Below are 19,819 nucleotides of genomic sequence, written 5' to 3'. Positions count from 1 at the left end.
TGTGCGAACCTCTGATCAGTTTTCTGAATCAAAGGTTTGGGGACTGGACAAAGGATGTTCCAAACACTCAAACATACGAACTCACTGCAGGGCACACACTGTGCTGTGAACTGTAGGGATGCTGGTTCTGCAGACCTGTTCAGAGATTCTGGCTGAGGACATGTGAGTCCAGTAACAGAGACAGATTCATCATATGCAGAACTGAATCATTCATTAATGTTAGGACTTCTTTAAGCAGCCTTGGGACTTAAAAGACACATTGATGATTTGGAGGAAGTAATTATTGAAGTTAACTCAGAAAGATGAATCAGAGAGAAAGAGTCTAAATAAATATCAGTAGTATTAAAAGTAGCTGTACATAACTGCTCCTGACCCTGAACCCTCCTTTAGTTATGCCTCAATAGGCGCAGGCTGCTGGGGGATTCCCATGATGCACTGAGTGCTATTTACCCACTATGTGTTTATGAATCTCTATGCATTTAATCATTAGTTATTATTATTCATCTCTGGCTCTCTTCTACGGAGTGTGTTTATCCTGATATGATTGAGGATGTCCGCCTCACCCCGAGCCTGGTTCTGCTCGATGTTTCTTCCTGTTAAAAGGGAGTTTTTCCTTCCCACTGTTGCAAAAGCACTTCTTCATAACAGCTCATCTGATTATTAAGGTCTTTCTCTGTTTTATTTTAGGGTCTTTGCCTTACAATGTAAAGTGCTACGAGGGGACTGTTGTTGTGAGGTTTCAATAGTCTGAACGTTATGATTCTGTCAGAATGAGATTCCTGAACACATGTAACAATTATAAATAAATAATGTTGCAAGCCTGTAAATGAATGTCAACACTGCTCCCCCTGCTGAATACACAAGACATTACTGCTGTATTTTCTTAGCGTCATCATCAGTCATTCTTGCATCTTCCATGTCATAGACGTGGATATCATTACGGTGGCCCATCAGCCGGTAATCGGTGAGGTTCAGTGATTTTGCTGTATCTGTACAAATTGATTAATTTATATTTCTTGCTGAAATAAATCAACTAAGCACAAAAAGTACTTTGTCTCACTGCAAATAATGCTGAAACTTGGTTTTGTGGAATAACAGGTTGAAGTTGCTAGATCTGTCTAACTGCTATAACAGATTCTGCTAGTCAGGAGCCGATCAGGCACCTGATGTCAGCACCTGGTCTTCTGGAAGCTAAAAATTATGACACAATAGCAGAATAAGCTGTTTGTCGTGGATGCAATCTACATCCTCAACTCTGCTGCTCAACCCATGAATAAAATTTTCCTTATGAATGTGCTTCCATTTAAAGAGAAATAAATAGACTTTGCAATGATTTATTGTCAAAAAGCATTGTTACAACACACAAATAAACGAACAAACACAAATTGAATGACTTTTCTGGTGCATGTTCTCTAAATTTAAAAATGTACTTTTCTATAAGAAAACAAAAACAAAGAAAAACTGAAAAAAGACAGAACACTCTCTTATGCTGCTTTTGTTTGTTACTGATTACTTCAAAAAAATGTAATGAATGGAATCTCTATTTCAAATTTAACATGCATTAATAAACAACAGTACTGTGATCTCAAAGAACGATGATCAGAACAGATCAAAACAATGATCTCAAAGAAAAGGAGCACACTGAATTTTAACCATCATTAAATGTAACATCAGGGTTTCTCTGATACAATTATAAGAATAATGTAATGAACTTTATAAAGAATGCTGAGAGTTTTTAATACTCTGGACAGAAAATGCTAATTTGAATATTGGTCATCTTTTCACTCAGGTGTTGCAGTGATTTGACTCCTGGTCAGTGTGAGCTCTACCACCAACACACTGCTATGACTCTGTCCCACATTTTCTAAATATAACACTTTTAGGCAACATAAATTATCACGTGTCTCATTAACAAAATCTTTTCCCACAGATTCTGCAGCCTTCACATAACCGTGTCACCTGTGTGTATTCATGTGAACTTTCAATCCTGATTGGTAAGGGAATCTTTTCCCACAAGTGCTGCAGCTATATGGCTTCTCACCTGTGTGACGCCTCATGTGACGATTCATGTGTATCCATTGACTAAATTGTTTCCCACAGGTGCTACAAGGATAAGGTTTCTCACCTGTGTGAACTCTGACATGTTTGTTCAGGTAGGTTGTACAGTTAAAGGTTTTACCACAGGTGCTACAAGAATATGGTTTCTCACCTGTGTGAACTCGTGTGTGAGCGGTCAATTGTGAGTTGGAAGCGAATACTTTCCCACAGGCGCTACACAAAAATGCCTTCTCACCTGTGTGAACTCTTACGTGAGCATTTAGCAGGGATCTAAGGACAAACGTTTTATCACAGGTGCTACAAGAATATGGTTTCTCACCTGTGTGACGTCTCATATGTATATTCAGTTGGGATTTAAACAGAAATGCCTTTCCACAGGTGCTACAAGAATATGGTTTCTCACCTGTGTGACGTCTCACGTGTGCAATCAGGCGTGATTTAAACTGAAAACTTTTCCCACAGATGTCACATTGTTCAGTCTTTTTTCTTGCCCCACTTTGACCCTGACTTTCTGACAGAGCAGGATTTTCGACTTTATTACTGTCACTTTTCTTTTTGCGACGTCTGATCTTCTTCACCTCTGCATTTTCAGGTGACCCTGAGTCCACATGCTGACTTTCTTCCTGATCTCGGCTCTCTGCTTCAGCAGAGCTGTGAGAGATTTGCTCACTGTTTGGTTCTGCTTCACTGTGGTCACTTTCCTCATAAGCAGGAGTCACCGTGAAGGTATCAGCCTCCTGCCTCACTCCCAGCTGCTCTCCCTTCTGACTGCTGCAGAGATCCTCCTGTTCCTCATTAATCTGTGGAGGGTCTGAGTCCTCCTGGTCCACACTGGAGCTCCACAACTCGTTATAGTTTTCCTGGTTTGTGAGTGGCTCCTCCTTCTCCACCTCTTCCTCACAGACATTTAGTTGTTGAAGGTCTGAAGAGAAAAATGAAAACATTTTTTTTTTGTTTTTATATAAAACAACAAACACCTGAGAAAATATATTCTGATCTGACTGATTAACAGGTCTCTACATAGAGAGAATCTGACCCACTGATCTTTGCAGAATTCTTGCAATTCAACCAGACTGGTTGGGTTTTTAGTATGAACTGCCTTTTTAAGGTGAAAAATCAAAACCTTCACAGCCCTGTGTGAAAAAGTGATTGCCCCCTAAACATAATAACTGGTTGGGCCACCCTTAACAGCAACAACTGCAGTCAAGCATTTAAATGGCAATGAGTCAGTTACAGCTGTGAAGGAACTGTGGCACACCCTTCTTTGTAGAATTGTTATAACTCAGCCACATTAGAGGGTTTTCGACAAACCAGCTTTTTATGGTCACGCCACAGCATCTTATTTTTCTCAAGGTGGACTTGCTGGTGTGTTTTGGATCATTGTCCTGCAGCAGAATCGAAGTGCTGTTCGGCTTGAACGTCTCTAATCTCTAATAATAATACAGATCTTTAAAAGAACACATGGTCTGTTATTTAAATCTAACATATATTTGCAACATTTGCAACAGTTTCAGACTTGGGACTTCACTTCAGAGTTGAGGATAAAGATTTGAGACTTACAAAACGATTACCTGTTCCCATCTCTGTTCCCAAGAAATATATCTCTGTGCTTTCAACGATTTTTAAGAACAATTAATATCTCAATCAACTCTGTTACTGAAGCAGCGTGATTGGTTTTCAGACTTAATCATCTTCTTAGACTTAGACAATGTAGGTTCAGTGTCAAATTTTCATTCTTGCTGCTTATTAAAGTTCTGACCTTTATTTCTTCCTGTGAATCATCCCAGTTTTACAGACCTATTCTGTGCAGCTTTATCTCGGGTTTCCAGATGGTCGCCAGCAGTTTGAGCCACTCATCATCAGTTCTGACGCTGTCAGCCTCCTGCTTCACTCCCAGCTGCTCTCCATCCTGACTGCTGCAGGGTTCCTCCTCCTGTCTCTCTTTCATCTGTGGAGGCTCTGGATCCTCCTGGTCCACACTGGAGATCATCTCCTGGTTAAAGACCTGCTGTTCTGTCAGAGGCTCCTCTTTCCCACAAACATGAAGCTGTTGGAATTCTGAAGAGAGAAATAGAGAAAAAGATCATGAAAAAACTCCTTAATAAAAACAAATAACATGCCACATTCACTCATTTTTGCTTTCTAATAGGGCTGCCACCAGGAGACTAGTCACGATTACGTCGACTATCAAAATCGTCTATGACTAATTTAATAGGTCGTTAACGGGTCGTTTCAAGCTTTGCAAGATCCTGAAAGACGAAGGAATGAGAAGTAAGATTTAAGAGTGTAATAATGGACTGAAATAGAAGATGCAGCAATGCATCTGCAAGGATGCCAGCCGCCCAGTAAACGCCAAAAGAAGACGCAGTCTCTGAAATCAGGAAGGGGGGTAAAGACTTTAACAACACTGTAGACTGAATTTATCAATTTTGTTTCACAGGCATTTTACCCTGCTGTGCCATCAAAAATATAAATTACAATATAGTAATAATGAAATCATTAAAAATTATTTGGTGTTTTAGTCTCTTTAATTATTCTTAATCTGATTCCACAAAAGCATAAAGAAAAAAAATGACTGAACGTCTAAACTCTCTGGAATAGCTGCTTCAAATTCTTCTTTTTATATGTGACAGGTGAGACCTGACCTTTGTTGGTGGTTTTCCCCTTTTAGGCAACAGAACATGTCCCACTTGAGTTTCTGTAGTTTGGCAGAGGCTTAAAGTCATTTTTACTCTTGTAGAAGGAAACACTGTTTTATTCCTGCAGAGAAATGTGTAGTGGACTCCGCCACCACTTGCCGATACTTATTAGGGTGTGACCCTAACTTGTGAACAGGGATATTCCTGCTGTGGTAAACTGTTCAGTGTAAGTGATGTCCTGTTTTCATTTACAGATTGCCAAGCTGCAGCTTTCCTTTGCCTGGGTGGATTTTTGGCTGCAGGCTGAGGTCCCGAAACACCAGTGTTTGTTTTAATTTGTTTTAGACTGGTTTAACTCGACAGCAAAGAGCTGAAGATTATTGTGACAGCTGTGGCTGTCGATGTTGTTTTGTTTATTTGTTTGTTGTTTTTCTTCATTATATCAGTAGCACCAATGTGTGTACTGATTGTAGTTGAGAGTGGTTTACTTTTATTTTTTTAATATATCGTTGCAGACAGCGAAGGCGCTGCACGGAAACTCATCTTTTTCTTGCCGCTTTTGCATGCACCGTGGTGGTGAGCTTGGGTGGAGACAGCAATGATGATTTTCCTTTTTATAGTGTTTTGCCCAGTTGGGGGAACTGACTATATACTTACAGCTGCATATACGCTGCAGCTCCATCCTATTGAAATAGGTACCTCCCTCAGGTCACATATTTTATTTATGTTTAGCAACATATGAGGAAATCAGGGGCAGCTCAAGACTTAAAAACCTGAACTACATGCTGGCCTTAAACTCGCTGCTTTATCAGCATCAAGGCTTTTATTTCTTTTCAGGGTTTTACTCCTGCTAAACAATAATCTCACAGATGAATTCAAACTGCACTGATTGTTTCAGTTAGACACAACTGACTGCAGTCTTTAGCTGATGCCCAGTGTCTGATATTTTACACAAATTAGACTCTGAAATTAAATTAATCACCAAGGTAACAGCTTTCTGCTCCCAGCTAACGTCAGAGAAATCCCGGAGACGCTGACGAGCTTTCATGTTTTCATCAACAGAGAGGAACCTGAGCTCAGCACACATGTCCGTACCTGAGCCGTGTGAGTGTGTGTCGGGTCTCCGGCTGATATCCAGCAGTCTGCGCTGACGCTCGATCTCCTCCTCATACTGGACGATGGTTTTCTGAACCTCGCAGAAGATTTGTTGACAAACAGCAGTCAGCCTCTCCTGTATGAACTCTCTCAGAGACTCAGCTGAACACATGGCTGCTTCAGCTGCTGCGGGTCGATAGAAGCGACAGCGACGCTGTTTTATTCGTGTTTGATCAACAGGAACAGGAGCGATACTTTACTTTGTGTGTGAGCTCGGTCTGCTTCATAGGACGGCAGCCATGTCTGCGCACGCGCAACTCTTTTCCCGCTGTCGCTACTCTGCTGAGGTTTGCTGTAAGCGGTCACGTGGGGCGCTCATATCCTACGGATGTCCGCATGGGACATTAAAGCAAAAGAAATGAAGGTGTGTTTTGTGGGATTCCGCAAAGGTTTTAAATTCATTCCAGTTAAGTTATGTTATTTCACAGGGAACAGAACCGGTTCTTTTCTAAACCTAAAACCTGGATATTTGTTCGTCTTTATGTTTTAAACCACCGGTGTCGAACTCTAGGCCTAGAGGGCCGGTGTCCTGCAGGTTTTAGATGTGTCCTCGATACAACACAGCTGATTTAAAGGTAAATAACCGCCTCAAGATGTCTTGAAGTTCTGCAGAAGCCTGGTAATGAAGTAATCAGTGGGGTGTAGACTGGGGTTTTAAATTTTCTGTTGAGAAAACTAAAGTAATGTTTTTCACAAATAAGAAAATTGGGGGTAATGACCTGTTGTACTTGTATGGGAAAGAGTTAGAAAGGGTGGATTGTTTTCGTTTTTTGGGTGTGGTTTTTGACAAGAGATTGACTTGGAAACATCACGTAGAGCACGTTGTGGGGAATAGTAAAAAGGTTCTTAATATTTTGAGGTGTTTAGCGGGACTGTCATGGGGTGCTAATTTTGCTGCACTTAAGAGTATTTATGTCGCGTTGATTCGAATAAAGATTGGATTATGGGTGTGTGGTATATGGATCAGCGGCTAAGACTTCCTTGAAGAAGCTGGATGTAATTCAAGCACGAGCACTGAGACTCTGCTTGGGGGCAGTTAAAACAACGCCAATATGTGCTCTACAGGTGGAATCGGGAGAAATGCCGCTGTGTATTAGAAGGCAACAGCTGTTGGTTAATTATTGGATAAATTTGAAAGGTCATGCCGACACCCATCCTGTTAAGAAAGTGTTAGGGGCTTGTTGGGAAAGAGGGAAGGTTTTTAAAAATAGTTTTGGGTGGGTTGGAGATGATAGTGCCAGAACTTTTAAAGTGTCTGACATAGTCTTTAATCGGACAGTGTTGTGGCCTTTACGTCCCATATGGACATTGAAGTGTCTTGTCGTGGACAGCTCTTTAACGGACACTGGAAAGCGGAAAGTGACCACAGATATTTGTCAAAAATTCTATAACAGATTGGACAACAAATACAGTGACTTTTTACAGGTGTATACAGATGGGTCAAAAGATCCTAAGACAGAAGCAACTGGTGTAGCAGTGGTAATTCCCGTGTTGAATATCAAGATTGCGAAAAGAACATCAACCCGTCTGGGTGTATATGCAGTTGAATTGTTTGCCATACTGCTGGCTCTAGAATGGGTGGAGGACAGCAGGGTCTCAAAAGTACTGATATGCAGTGATTCATTGTCCGCATTATTAAGTATTGAACAGGGTTACACAACTACCCATCAGCAAATTCTGTATGACATTCTTTTTGCTCATCATAGACTGTCTGACCAAAATAAACATGTAGTAATAATGTGGACTCCGGCTCATGTGGGTATCTTGGGTAATGAAAGCGCAGATAGGTTGGCCAAAGCAGCTGTTAAAAGAGTCGACATAGATGTACAGTTACCATTGTCAAAATCTGAAGGGAAAAGTGTAGTTTGGGCAGAAAGTCGGAACTTGTGGCAAATGGCATGGGATAATGAAACAAAAGGGAGACATTTATATAGGGTGCAAAACACAATAGAAGCTAAGAGTAGCAGCGGATTGCAGAGACGTGAGGAGGTTGTTATCAGTCGAATACGAACGGGCCACTGCTTTTTAAATGGTACTCTTTTTCGGATAGGGAAACATCTGACTGGGTTGTGTGATGGGTGCACTGATATGGAGACGGTTGAGCATGTACTCCTTAGTTGTAGGAAGTATGTAAGTCACAGGAGGGTGATGTGGGGTGAAATGAGTGGTGGAAGGGAACTTACATTTGAACAAGTGGTTAAAAAGTTAAGTCATGGTGAAGGGAAAGTGGTGGTGTTACGCCCCACTTAAAAGCGAAGTGTTGACTGGGGTGAGGGGTAACACAAAGTGAAAGAGAACACATGAACTACTGGAGAATAGATGTCATTAAACATGATTTATTGCCCAAAACTACTACAGTAAAAATAAACACAGGGAAGCTCTTTTCTTCAGGGTCTCCAAGGCCAAAACAACAAACAAAACACCCCCTTTAGCTAGAAATCAAACCAAGTACTGACTAACCAAAACAAAATACAATGGCTGAGCTCCCTGTCTAACCAAAAACAGGAGAAAACAGTTGAAACAAAAATGGCAGAAAACCCCTACCTGCTTCCACAACGATGAACTAAGTAACACAGTAAGGGCACACCTTTGCTTACAATAAAAGAAAAAAAACCAAAGTTTCACAGAGTTCAAGTTCTCACACACACACTAAGGCCTGCTGCCCAAAACACTATAGCTCACAGCTCTGGCAAAAAATGGGGGAAGTGGCAGGGGTGTGGCAGTTTAGGATGGCAGACTATATGCCGTGGCTGACGAGCTGGAACACACCTCAGCTGTGGCTCATGAGGCAGACCTGCAACACAAGAAAAAGGAAAAAAAAAACTCTTCCACAGAGGGAGAGCCACTAGAGGTCAGCGACCGTAACAGGTGGTTTTTCGTTTTTTGAGAAGTACTGGTCTCATCAAGAGGATCTGAGGGTTCAGGAGTGACGGACGGTTAACAGCCAGGAGATGGCAGTAATGCAACAGTTTTGGATGCAAGCTGCCGTTAAACTTGACTGAAGAAGAAGAAGAAGAATGAACTAATCATTTGATTCAGGTGTGTTGACCCAGGGTGTTATCTAAAACCTGCAGGACACTGGCCCCCGAGGCCTGGAGTTCGACACCCCGTGTTAAACCAATGACGGGATGGCGCCCTTTCCAGTGTGTACCATGCATCTCGCCCCATGGTAGCTGGGATACACTCCAGCCACACCTTCTTTGCTTTGTGTTCATACCTAACAGAGAAAGATCACATGTGTCCTCATTAGGAGAGGGATTTGTTGGTGTGTAGGGCTGTAGCCTCAGGTTTTTATTATGAGACAGCGTGTTTCAGATCATTTTACAGAGTAACATCAAAGTAACTTAACAAGTAGTACAAGTTAGCTAATTACACCCAGGTCTTTCTCCTGGGTGTAAATAAGTAAATCATGTCTGAGCAGGGACGCTGAGATTGGAACTTTTACTACCATTGGTGAAAAGTGATCTATTAAACAAAACTCTACTATAAAGCATAAGCGCAAAACTCATGAATATTCTCATTACTAACATATAACTTAAGGCCCTTTACATTTGAATGCCTGTGATTTTGACATGGACCTCAAACTTACACAGACGGATACAAAACTAAAGAAACAAAAAAAACTTCAGTGTCAAACTAGCTTTACTTTCATGGATTTGTAGCAATTTCACCTGATTTATCACTCAGTGTCAAAACACACAAATGACTCATTCATTTATTAACAGAAAAGCACAATCAAATTACCTACACCACAAATTAAGTTCAAATAAATAAAATTAAATTATTTTCATGGGTTCACTCTAGCTAAGCTAATGAAACAAACAAAGATGTCAATATTGGCAAAATATAAATTTGTTGAAGTCAAATTATATTATTAAATAAGAAATTAATCTCAAAAAGGCAATAAATAATGGTTCGACCGTTCTGTTTACTTACTATTTTAATTTATCTCTCTCATTTTATATTACTTTTTCTATACCTGTCTACATGGATTTATCGTTTTCAACCCAAATAGCTGTGTATTATTTGTAACACACAAAAACATGAATGAAACAACAGAACACGTTAAAACCCTTTCAAATATATCATGAAGAAAGCTGAAAGCTACAAAAACAAAAAGTAGACAAACATGTCAACACAGGTGAAAATACACGTCAAAACTAAGATCACAACAGTAACTATGGCAACACCAGCACAAACTTTACCCACCACCTGCAGTTCTTACTATGGCCCCGCCCCTCCCTGAGCCTGGTTCTACCGGAGGTTTCTTCCTGTTAAAAGGGAGTTTTTGCTTCCCACTGTCGCCAAAGTGCTTGCTCATAGGGGGTCATATGATTGTTGTTGTTTTTTTCTCTGAATTTATTAGTGTAGGGTCTACCTTACAATATAAAGCACCTTGAGGTGACTTATTTTGGTGCTATATAAGTAAAATTGAATTGAATTGAATTTAACTGAATTCATGGCTGTTACAGTTATTAAACAGTAGAAGTAGAAACAGGACATAAACAGTAAAATGTTTTGCTGTCCTCCCTGATCTCCTCAAGCAGATCTCTGGCTCTCTTCACTTTCTTCTCCATCATTTGTGTAAGTCAGCAGAGGTTGCTGTCAGATGAAACAGAACTATGGATCCTAATAAACTGCACACAGACAAAGCCTGTGCAGTGACGTCCACAGAAGGACAGTGTCTAAAGTGTTGATAGAGACGCAGCAAAACAAATCAAGAGACTAGAGCCTATCAGGAAAACTAGTGAGTGGACCTCTGATTAAAGAAGTTCTACCAAACTACAACTGCAGCTGAACAAATGAGCTGTTGGTGAAACTTTACACTCTGAAATGTTAAATGATTTAAAGGATGAGACAGCTCAGCACAGCATGTTATTAACTTTACACATGAAGTGGTTCAGTCCAGTCAGACTTCAATTTTGCAGCCACCGTCCACATCCTGCTTCTTTGACTGGTTGTCATGGTAACTCTGGACTTTCCTCCAACAAATCCTGAAGTCTGTCAGTCCTTCTGACAGCATGAGGCCTGACAGCTGGACAAAATGTGCAGATGATGAAAAACATGAAGCATAGTTTGAACTTGTATCAAGTTTGTGTGACTGAACTGCTGACCTGCTGTGAAACCTGCTGCTGGATCTCTGTGCTGTGCATGTCTGCCTCTGACTGAAGCTTCATTTTCAGCACTGTTTGCTTTGTCACTGCTAAAAATGAACCACATATAAAAACACAAATATTAGTGTTTTACATGATGACAGGATCTTACAGTGTTTGCATTCTGGACCTCACCTGTGAAACAGAAAAAAGAGATTTTGCTGCCACAGTTGCCATCATCCCATTTCCCTGACATTAAATTCATTGCTCCACAGTACTCAACCGAATTTGGGTTATCAGGCTGACCAGAGATCCAGTTAGTAAATGTGGAGGTTGTGTTGTCAGACCAGGAGGCCCAGGGATCCCTATAGAGACCAATCCACACATACTGAACCCCTGATCCATTCAAAGTGAGCGTGATGTTGGATTTCTCCTCTTTGCTTCTTATAGTGGTCAGGTCTGCGTGGTATGTCCTGCAGTACGACTGAGCCGCTGACCAGGAGCGGCTCTCCTTCACTAAGATGTAACTTGTACTGCTAGCTGTGAAAGGTTCAACAAAGGATTCATTTTGAGGCACACATTATAATTCTCATTAAATTGTAGGGATAACTATGGTAACAAATATTTTTCCCACCATTGTAACACAGGAAAGGGTAAGAATCTCCACAGGGTCTATCATTCATCTGTGTTTGTCCCTGAAGAGCCACACAGTATTCCTTTGCTTTAGCACAGTCTGGTTGGCCGTTAGCCCAGATCAGAAATTCATGTGTACTGCCAACATAAAAAAGTTTTCCCTCCATGGACCACTTCCAGCTGTAACGATCACTATAGAGCCGTATCCAAGCCCCATTACTAATCCTTGGTGACATTGAGAATAGAAGTTGGTTGATGTCACTGTTGTAGATGGTGACCAAGTCAGTGAAGTGTTCTCTGCAGTAACTCTGAGCTTCAGTCCAGGTCTTCAGCTGGTTCACAAAGTGGTATTCTCTGGAGTGGGGAGGAAGAGTGGAAAGTCCTCCTGAGAAAAATAAAATGTTTTTATTGTTGAAGGTGGGCCGTTAGATGAATAACTGAAAATACTGAAAATGTTTAACTATTGAAATAGTCACACTATATGGAGGCTATCAAGAGGTTAGAAGTAACAAAGTCTAAGTATATATATATTTTTTTCATAATACTAATAATTTTCTGGTATTTTAATTCTACATGTTATATTTTTAAAAAGATTTCTCTCCTTTTAGTTTGTATAACATTTGGTTCAAGACATTTGGGGGAAGTTTGACATCACTATGTGGCTTCAAACATCAAAGTTCTTTGAGTCTAAATGGAGGGAATGATAACACATAAAAGAAAGTCCTGCTGGTGAGTGAGTTATATTTTAAAATTTCTTTTTCTCTTCTCTACAGTCAAACTGCAACAAGGATGTGTAGTGCAACCACGTACAACTAATATAGTAAATCTAATAATACATGTATTACAACATTTTTGGCACACTGGCCTGTGAATCCTCAAGATCCCATTTTGATGGGTTGGGATCTATTCTTCTCTAGCTCAGAATACTTTGCCCTCTTTCTCTCAATAACTTCCTCCATACGGTCTTCCCAATGCACAGTAAGCTCCAAAAGAATTACCTGCTTGGAGACAACTGAAGTAAGAACGATGTCTGGCCTCAGTGTTGTCTTGGCTACTGCTTTGGGGGAACTTTAACTGTTTTGCCAGATCAGCTCTTAGTTCCCAATCGTGTGCCGTTGCCAGCAGGCCAGGCGATGTGTTTGGAACTGCTACTGCTGGCTTCTCCCAAGCTTTAATAAAAAGCAATTGTGTTCTTAACTGGGCAGAGGCTCCTGCTATGACTGATCCCGCTTCAGATAGAATACGCTATGGCCTTCAGGACCTGGTCATGTCGCCAGCGATATTGCCCTTCGCACAGGACTTTTGGGCAGCAGCTTAGAATGTGCACCAAGGTTCCTTCTTTCTGGCAGAGAAGGCAACCTGGTGTCTCCACCTTCCCCCATGTGAAGAGGTTAGATGAACTTGGTAGCACGTTGTATACGACCTGGATCATGTGAGATTATTATGCTATCATATGTTATCCTATGCCTGTAATCGAAATGAGTGAATCATGATACTGCTGTAAGCTACACCATACCTCTTATTATAGAGAGTATAATCAGTATGTAGTTTTAGTTTGCATTATACTTCTGAATTAAAAATAATGTGAAAATCATTAGATTTATTAGATAGGTTTGTATTATCCTACACTGTTGATTTACTGTGAATGAATTACACTGTTTCATGACATTTCATACTGCTGAGTTAAGAAGAGAATACTGTGTGCAGAGAGCACAAAGCACATTCCACAGGAGCTCCGCCCCCACCTTTGTTGGAAGTAGAAAAACAGGGAGCCAAGGTCATAGCTCAGGCTCACTGAGAGTTAGAAAGTATGTGGATGTTTGGGTTTTTACGACTAGGTGGGGGCCATCAGAGGCTATACGAGTTTGAGTAACCCTCCTTCAGCCCAAGGATTAAAAGAATTGGGAGGATTTAACAATTTGGTGCCGTGACCCGGATCTTTGGCGTGCTGAGGAGGGCAGATTTGGCCTGTGGTGAGATTGTGATGCGAGCAGAGGACCGGTCCAAATATGAAAAGGTTAGCACAGTGTATTGTATTATAAATACCAAATGTGCATATTGGAAATTCTAAATTAGTCTGTTCGCTGAGTTACACGCATTTTCACATTAAATTTTGTCTGTGTCTGGTTTTTGGCACGAGATACTAACATCATAAGTTGAGGCTGAATTCCAGTGTCATAGGAACTGGCTCTAGCAAGAAACTAAAAACATTCTACGTTGAGACTAGAGTTGCAGCCCACATTACCTTCCACATTTAACTTTGTCTATGACTGGCTTTTGTGGCAAGAAACTGTAAGTTGAGCCCAGAGGTTTCTGTGTGTGTTTCTGGACTAGAACAAGACACATTTTGAAATCAAAGGTTGAGTTGTATATTAGTCAAAAAGGTTGAATTACTCGCTTCAGTGGTAGAAATTGTCGATTGCTTTGTGGCTGTCCCCTGACGAGTGTGTAAAATTAAATAAGAAAGAGGAAAAGAGGGCAATTTGGAGCCACATAGAGATAGACGGGCGTAATTGGGTACAATACTCTGTCGTGTAAAAAGAAAAGAAAAAACAGTGAGAGGTAAGTAGTCGGGTGAAACATGTCAGGTTTTAAGGTTGACGTGGAGAAAGGGGAAATGCAGGGAGAGTGGAAAACTTTTGAGAAGCAGAGAGAGGAGCTGGTGAGGGTGCTGAAGGTCACGCGACCTGAGAAGGCGCCAGAGAAAAACGTGGAGATTGTAGCTATGGCAAAGGAGATTAAAGAGCTGTGTGACCAAGAAGGAGTGAAAGGTGAGTTATGAGGTTCACTAGCAAAGGTGCTCCTGGGAGCAGCACAGAAGCACCAGGAGAAAGAGCATGACATTCGCAAACAGATGGGAAAGGCCTCAACTTGGGAGAAATGGAGGCTGAAAAAACAGTTAAAAGGGCTGGAGGAGGAGAGAGCCCGTGTGACGGGGTGGGCATTGACATGCCAGGGGATGGAGCACTGGATGAAGGAGCCAAAGGAGGAGTCAAGCAAACCGCTTCCACTGTAACATCCCCCACTTCATCCCCCACTGCCCCCCCCCCCACCCCCCCCACCTCCCTACCAGGCCCCCGCCCTCTATCCTGTGTTGAGAGTTGAACAGGGCAGCATAGCACAGATCTACTGGGCGAGGCTGACCACATCAGACGGAATTTTGGCACAATACCAACTCTGGCGCCCCTGGATAATGTCCATGTCTGTTTACTCATCCCTGCAATACCCCTACCACGTGACCCTGTTTTATGACCGCGAGTTCAAACTTGGGAGCTTAACTCTCAGGATATTTATGTTGGCACGGCTGGAGTGGCAGCGTTTGTGGCGCTTCCTGAAGACCGAATGAGCTGGTATAGAATGGGGGATGAAGCAGTTCCACACGTGTTGCTGGCAAGACATGTCGGCCATCAAGCAAAAGATTTAGGCCCGATGGTGAGAACAGCCAGAAGGGGGTTGTGTGGTGGCAATGCGGACGGTGGGCATGTTGGCATCCCAGAGAGAAACTATTTTGTCCCACCCACAGCCACGAACAGGGAAAGGAATGTTGTCATTTCTTGGTCTTACAGGTTACAGCTGACACTACATTCCTGATTATGTGGGGAAAACCAAGCCCTTGAGGGATTTGGTGAAAGAACATGGCATGAGAGATCTCACAGCTAACTTGAACTGGACCACTGAAGCTGACATGCAGTTTATTGAGCTTAAACAAGCTCTGGCTCGTGCAGCGGATCTAGCAATCCCTGACTATCACTCAGACTTCTTTTTAGATGGGGTGGTGAATGGAGTATTGTTTCAGAAACAAGCGGGAGGGAGACAAGTGCTGATGTACATTAGCATTGGTCTTGATAACATGGAGAAGTGACACCCTACATGCACACAGCATGCGGCGGGGGTAGCAAAAATAATTCGGAAAGTGGCTCACATAGTGAGAGGACACCCACTGAAGGTTCTAACTACACACAGTGTGGTGGCCTATGTGAACTCACAAGCATTCACAATGAATTGTGTCTGACAGGGTTCAGCTTTCCACAGCTCACTTCATGTGACCTTGTGCCCTATAGCTTGCTCCTATCTTGACCAAGCACCCTTCTGCCGCAATTGCAACATTTGACTTGTTCGCTTCTCCTCAGCTCCTGCTCACACCTCCTCAAGGATCAGCAACTGCCGATATTTCCTCTGAGCCTTGTCATAGTTAGGTGTTTTACTGCTACCTAAGCCCGCTCTTCCCTGAGCCACTGTGACCACCACCAGCCTTTGCCCTAGCCTTTGACACTGCGATGTCTACAGCCTCAGCAACTCTCCTCTTCCGCCCAGTCCTGACCTCGATTCCAGCCAGGGCATCCCTGAGGGTTTGCTGGACTCCCGATATTGTAGCAGCTCCCTGAACCGACTCACCATGAACTCCTCACTTAGGCTGCTGAAGGAGAGCTTCAGCGTGATGTTATGACCATACAGAGTGATGCTGGTCAGGCTTCGTGGCAGTCCCAACCACCTGCGCAGAAACCTGCTGATCCTCATCCCAAAGCATTCCACTGTTCAGATAGGGAGTTTATAGACTAAGAGGGGCCACAGAATCCAAGGGAGGATTCTGTGTCAAAGACAGGCCTTAAACTCGCTGGGAAGGCCAGATTTGTCCACCACAGCAAGCCAGGTCTCCAGGTCTTCGTTAGTTGCTTGTATGGAGGCTACATCTTTCAGGCTATAGTTAAAAACCTTACCTAAGCTCTTCACGGGGGCATCAGTAAGTGATGGTATCTTGATGGTGCCCTGTGAGAAGCAATACTTATCAGTAACCTTCCCTTTCTTCAGCACAAGGGACCTCAACTTAGTGGGTTTGAAGCTCATGCGAGCCCAAGAAATCATCTCCTCAAGACCCTTTAGGATCCACCTGCAACCTGGGACAGATTTAGTTGTCACCGTTAGGTCATCCATTAAGGCTTGGATGGGTGGCTGTCTGACTCCAGACTTGGTGAGTGGCCCCCTACACTGAACTTCTGCAGATTTAACCAACATGTTCATGGCAAGAGCGAAGAGGATGGGCGAGATCATGCATTTAGTCATGATCCTCTTTTCGAGCTTATGCCAGTTGGAGGTTGCTGATCCGGAAGAGACTCTCAGGTGGAAGTTGGCGTAGTAATCCAGGATGAGGTCTCTGAACTTTTTCGGGATGTAGATGTCATCCGGGGAAGGACACATTTTGTTTTGAAGTTGTTTTGCTTTGCTTGTTTTCTGTGTTTTGCTGTGTTTCTATGTGGAGTGTTTCATTTGTTTTTTTGCATTGCATGTTTTGGTTATATCTGTTAAATTGTCCCGGGGAGACTCCGGCCTTCCTGTTTACTAATTTGACACACCTGAGAGGTGACAACCGGTGGTGATTTAAGGAGCGTGCGTGGAGACGCAGAAGGGCGGCGTTGGTGCAGGTTGGTGTGCAGTACGTGGTGAGGGAATGCAACGGCCAGTGTGTGGAGAGGCAGAGGGAGCTGTGCTGCTGTTGGAATAGCTGGTGTGACACAGAAAAGCTATCACCCATCGGCAAAAGCCGATGCTTTATAGTGAATCAGAAGAGTCGACTCCCATCGAGTGAGAGCCGGTTCCTCACTTTTTTTTAACAAGGTTTGTTGTGTTGCCACAGTATTTACCTGTTTAATCAAATTGGATATTGATATTTTCATATGGGAATTGATACTGCTGGTAATGGCAGTATCAATATTTCAGGATCGCTCTGCACATCACTACCCCTCAGTCAATGAGTGAGATGTTAGACAGCGGTGAGGAAGAGTATCACAAAAACACATAAATATGACTGATACCCGTAAATGAAGCAGCATTTGGCTGCAGTTTAAAGAAGAAGCAGATACTCACTAAAAGGATAAACCGAATCGGCCCATCCAAGCGGAGGCATTTGATTTTCATCAATGTCAACCTCCCGATCTCGGCTTCTCTTGGCACTCCCCTTCATATTAGCTCCAGTTATCTCTAGCCTAAATTTTGTTTTCATTTTCAAAGTTGTTTTGTTTTTCTCGTAAAAGATAAATAAACTCTGTATATAGTTTACTGTCATTCGTGTTAAGTCTGCTTCTCGGTCCTGTATCTGTGAGAACATCGTTTCATGACACTCAGTGTGTTTATAGGCTATGTTAAGATATTAATATTACTGACCTGAGAGCAGCAGGATGAGCAGTAAACAGGTTTCTTCCATTCTTTGCTTCTGTATAACAAATATAGTTATTATGATTATTTTTGTTCTCTAATTATCATCAAAGGCGTTTATCATTTAAGGTTTCTTATCTCCACTCTAATAAGTCGCTAAGTATATAGTTTATATGCATATCCAAAATAATTATATTCAATACTTTTTAAATATTTAAGTAATAAGTACTATCACCCATCTTTATCGTGTAACGTGTCTTATCTCCAGTCTAATAAGTTGCTTAGTATCCAAAATAACTATATCCTTTTTTTACCCTACTTTTTAATATTTCAAATCTATTGTGTCTTTAAATAATGGGTTAAATCATCATTTTTAAGTTTTAGAATAACGTTTAGAATATAAACATATACAACAATATAAGTTCAGAATTAATGATGCATAACTTACCTGACAGCTTATCCTTTTCTCTGTTGACTGAAGCCGACTTTTAAGAAAGTCTTTGTTTGTTCTTTTCATATATTTTACTGTCAAATGAGGAAACCAGAAGGGAGTGACCCCTCTGTAGAAACACACTTTTATCTAAACTATTATTGTATGTTCTGAGGTCTGACCAGTTTATTGATTATCCCCTTAGCTTCTCTAATTGGAGATCTTACGAAAAATTGTTGAGCATGAAAATGTTTCAATTTAATGCTTCAAACTGAATACTGTTTATGTAAATGTCTTCAAGTGGTCCTATTTGTAATTTACAAAAAGGTAGCAAGTGGACTTGCAGATATGTTCTACAGAACCTGTGAGGCAACAGATTTTTTCTATACAGTCATCAAACATTTTTGGAGTGGCATCAAAGTGTTAAACTTTTATTTAACTTGTTTCAAGGCATTTATAATGCTCATGTTTCAAAGACGTTTATTTACAAAAAACAACTACATGCAGCTAAATATTATGGTATTTTTGGCCATATGACCATACCTGTGCTTTTTAAAAACCAGGAATTCTGTAAATGGTGTGCCTCGATGCTTAAAGAAACACACGCAAGGTTACGCTAAAATGATTCTGCTTCACCAACATGCAAACCATTAGGAAAATCAAGCTGTTAATAAGTTTAAAAAAAAAAAAGCAAATTAGCTCAGGCGTGGTTCTAGGAACAGGCGCAGTTGTTAGTAGAATCAAGTGGGGAAGGATTGTTGAGTCTGTGCTCGTCATTTGTTTCCATGCTTCAAGACCTGCAAAATCTCTCCGTCCCACATCGTGGGTGCCGCAGCCACTGAAGGAGCTGCTCAGTGCTGTCAGAGTCTCCTGCATGGGGTGGGAGATGTTGTCCAACAGGGATGACAGCTTAGCCACCATTCTCCTGTCACTCACCACCTCCACTGGGTCCAGAGGGCATCCTAGAACAGAGCTGGCCCTTCGGATCAGCCTGTTCAGTCTCTTTCTGTCCCCGGCTGAGATGTTGCCACCCCAGCAGACCAGACCATAAAAGATAGCTGAGGCCACCCACCCTCATGGATGAATCAAATCTGTTGAAGAAATGATTCAGTTCATTTGCCCACCTCACATCCCTCCCAGGCAAAGAATTCTCATGTTTGTGGCCTGAGATGGTTCTGAGGCCTCTCCAGACTTCGCCGACGTTGTTTTGCTGAAACTGGTTCTCCATTCTAAATTCTAACCTGTTGCTGGCCTTAGACAGGTGTTGTACAACTGTTTTTAAGCATCTGTAACTCCTCTGTAAAAATTCCAAAGGTTACTGAAATAAGCGACTCTGCACTTTTCAGTAAGATTAGGGTCGTTTTGGTCACAGCAGAACCACAAAGCTGAAAGTTGTTTGAGGGAAGAGAGAGTCAGTGAGTGTGATGCAACTCTACAAAAAGCTGTCATTTTACTGGACATTTGGGCTTGTTTTGTTGGGGATTTTTTGCTGTAGTTTTCTGTGGTTTTTTGCCAAGATTTGTATGAGGCGCCCTGCCTGGGAAGTCTTTGAAAATGAGAGCACAGTCACTTTCTAAGCAAAAACCTCTGCCTGTGAACACAGTTCCTAATTCACAACAGACAAGACAGTTTTTTTTCAACGCTTAAAATAAAATTAATAA

At 41.8% G+C, this 19,819-nt stretch overlaps 2 protein-coding genes across 2 annotated transcripts; both read right to left on the bottom strand.

Moving 5' to 3' along the window:
- Nucleotides 1-1,318: 1,318 nt before the first annotated feature.
- Nucleotides 1,319-6,128, bottom strand: LOC146389594 (uncharacterized). The gene is made up of 3 exons (XM_084922938.1): nt 5,793-6,128; nt 3,856-4,116; nt 1,319-2,980 (listed from the first exon to the last, which is right to left on the bottom strand). The coding sequence occupies exons 1-3, from the start codon at nt 5,962-5,964 to the stop codon at nt 1,956-1,958; spliced, it is 1,458 nt and encodes a 485-aa protein (XP_084779064.1). The 5' UTR covers nt 5,965-6,128; the 3' UTR covers nt 1,319-1,955.
- Nucleotides 6,129-10,589: 4,461 nt separating this feature from the next.
- Nucleotides 10,590-11,973, bottom strand: LOC146389593 (putative C-type lectin domain family 20 member A; the record flags this gene model as incomplete). Its single annotated transcript, XM_084909281.1, has 4 exons — nt 10,590-10,887; nt 10,967-11,055; nt 11,141-11,485; nt 11,580-11,973. Coding segments are annotated over 4 exons (954 nt in total), but the record flags the coding sequence as incomplete, so codon positions are not given.
- Nucleotides 11,974-19,819: the final 7,846 nt, after the last annotated feature.

Source organism: Perissodus microlepis, chromosome 3 (assembly GCF_051167445.1).
Source record: "Perissodus microlepis isolate ML-2025 ecotype Zambia chromosome 3, ASM5116744v1, whole genome shotgun sequence".
NCBI classification, from domain to species: Eukaryota; Metazoa; Chordata; class Actinopteri; order Cichliformes; family Cichlidae; genus Perissodus; species Perissodus microlepis.
Note: the sequence above shows the minus strand (reverse complement) of the source record. Positions and strands in the feature narration are given on the sequence as shown.

Coding starts and splice junctions, on each gene's coding strand:
- LOC146389594 (XM_084922938.1), bottom strand. CDS start 5,964: ATGTGTTCAGCTGAGTCTCTGAGAGAGTTCATACAGGAGAGGCTGACT. Junction 4,117..5,792: donor CACACACTCACACGGCTCAG/GTACGGACATGT, acceptor TTCTCTCTTCAG/AATTCCAACAGCTTCATGTT. Junction 2,981..3,855: donor GATAAAGCTGCACAGAATAG/GTCTGTAAAACT, acceptor TTTTCTCTTCAG/ACCTTCAACAACTAAATGTC.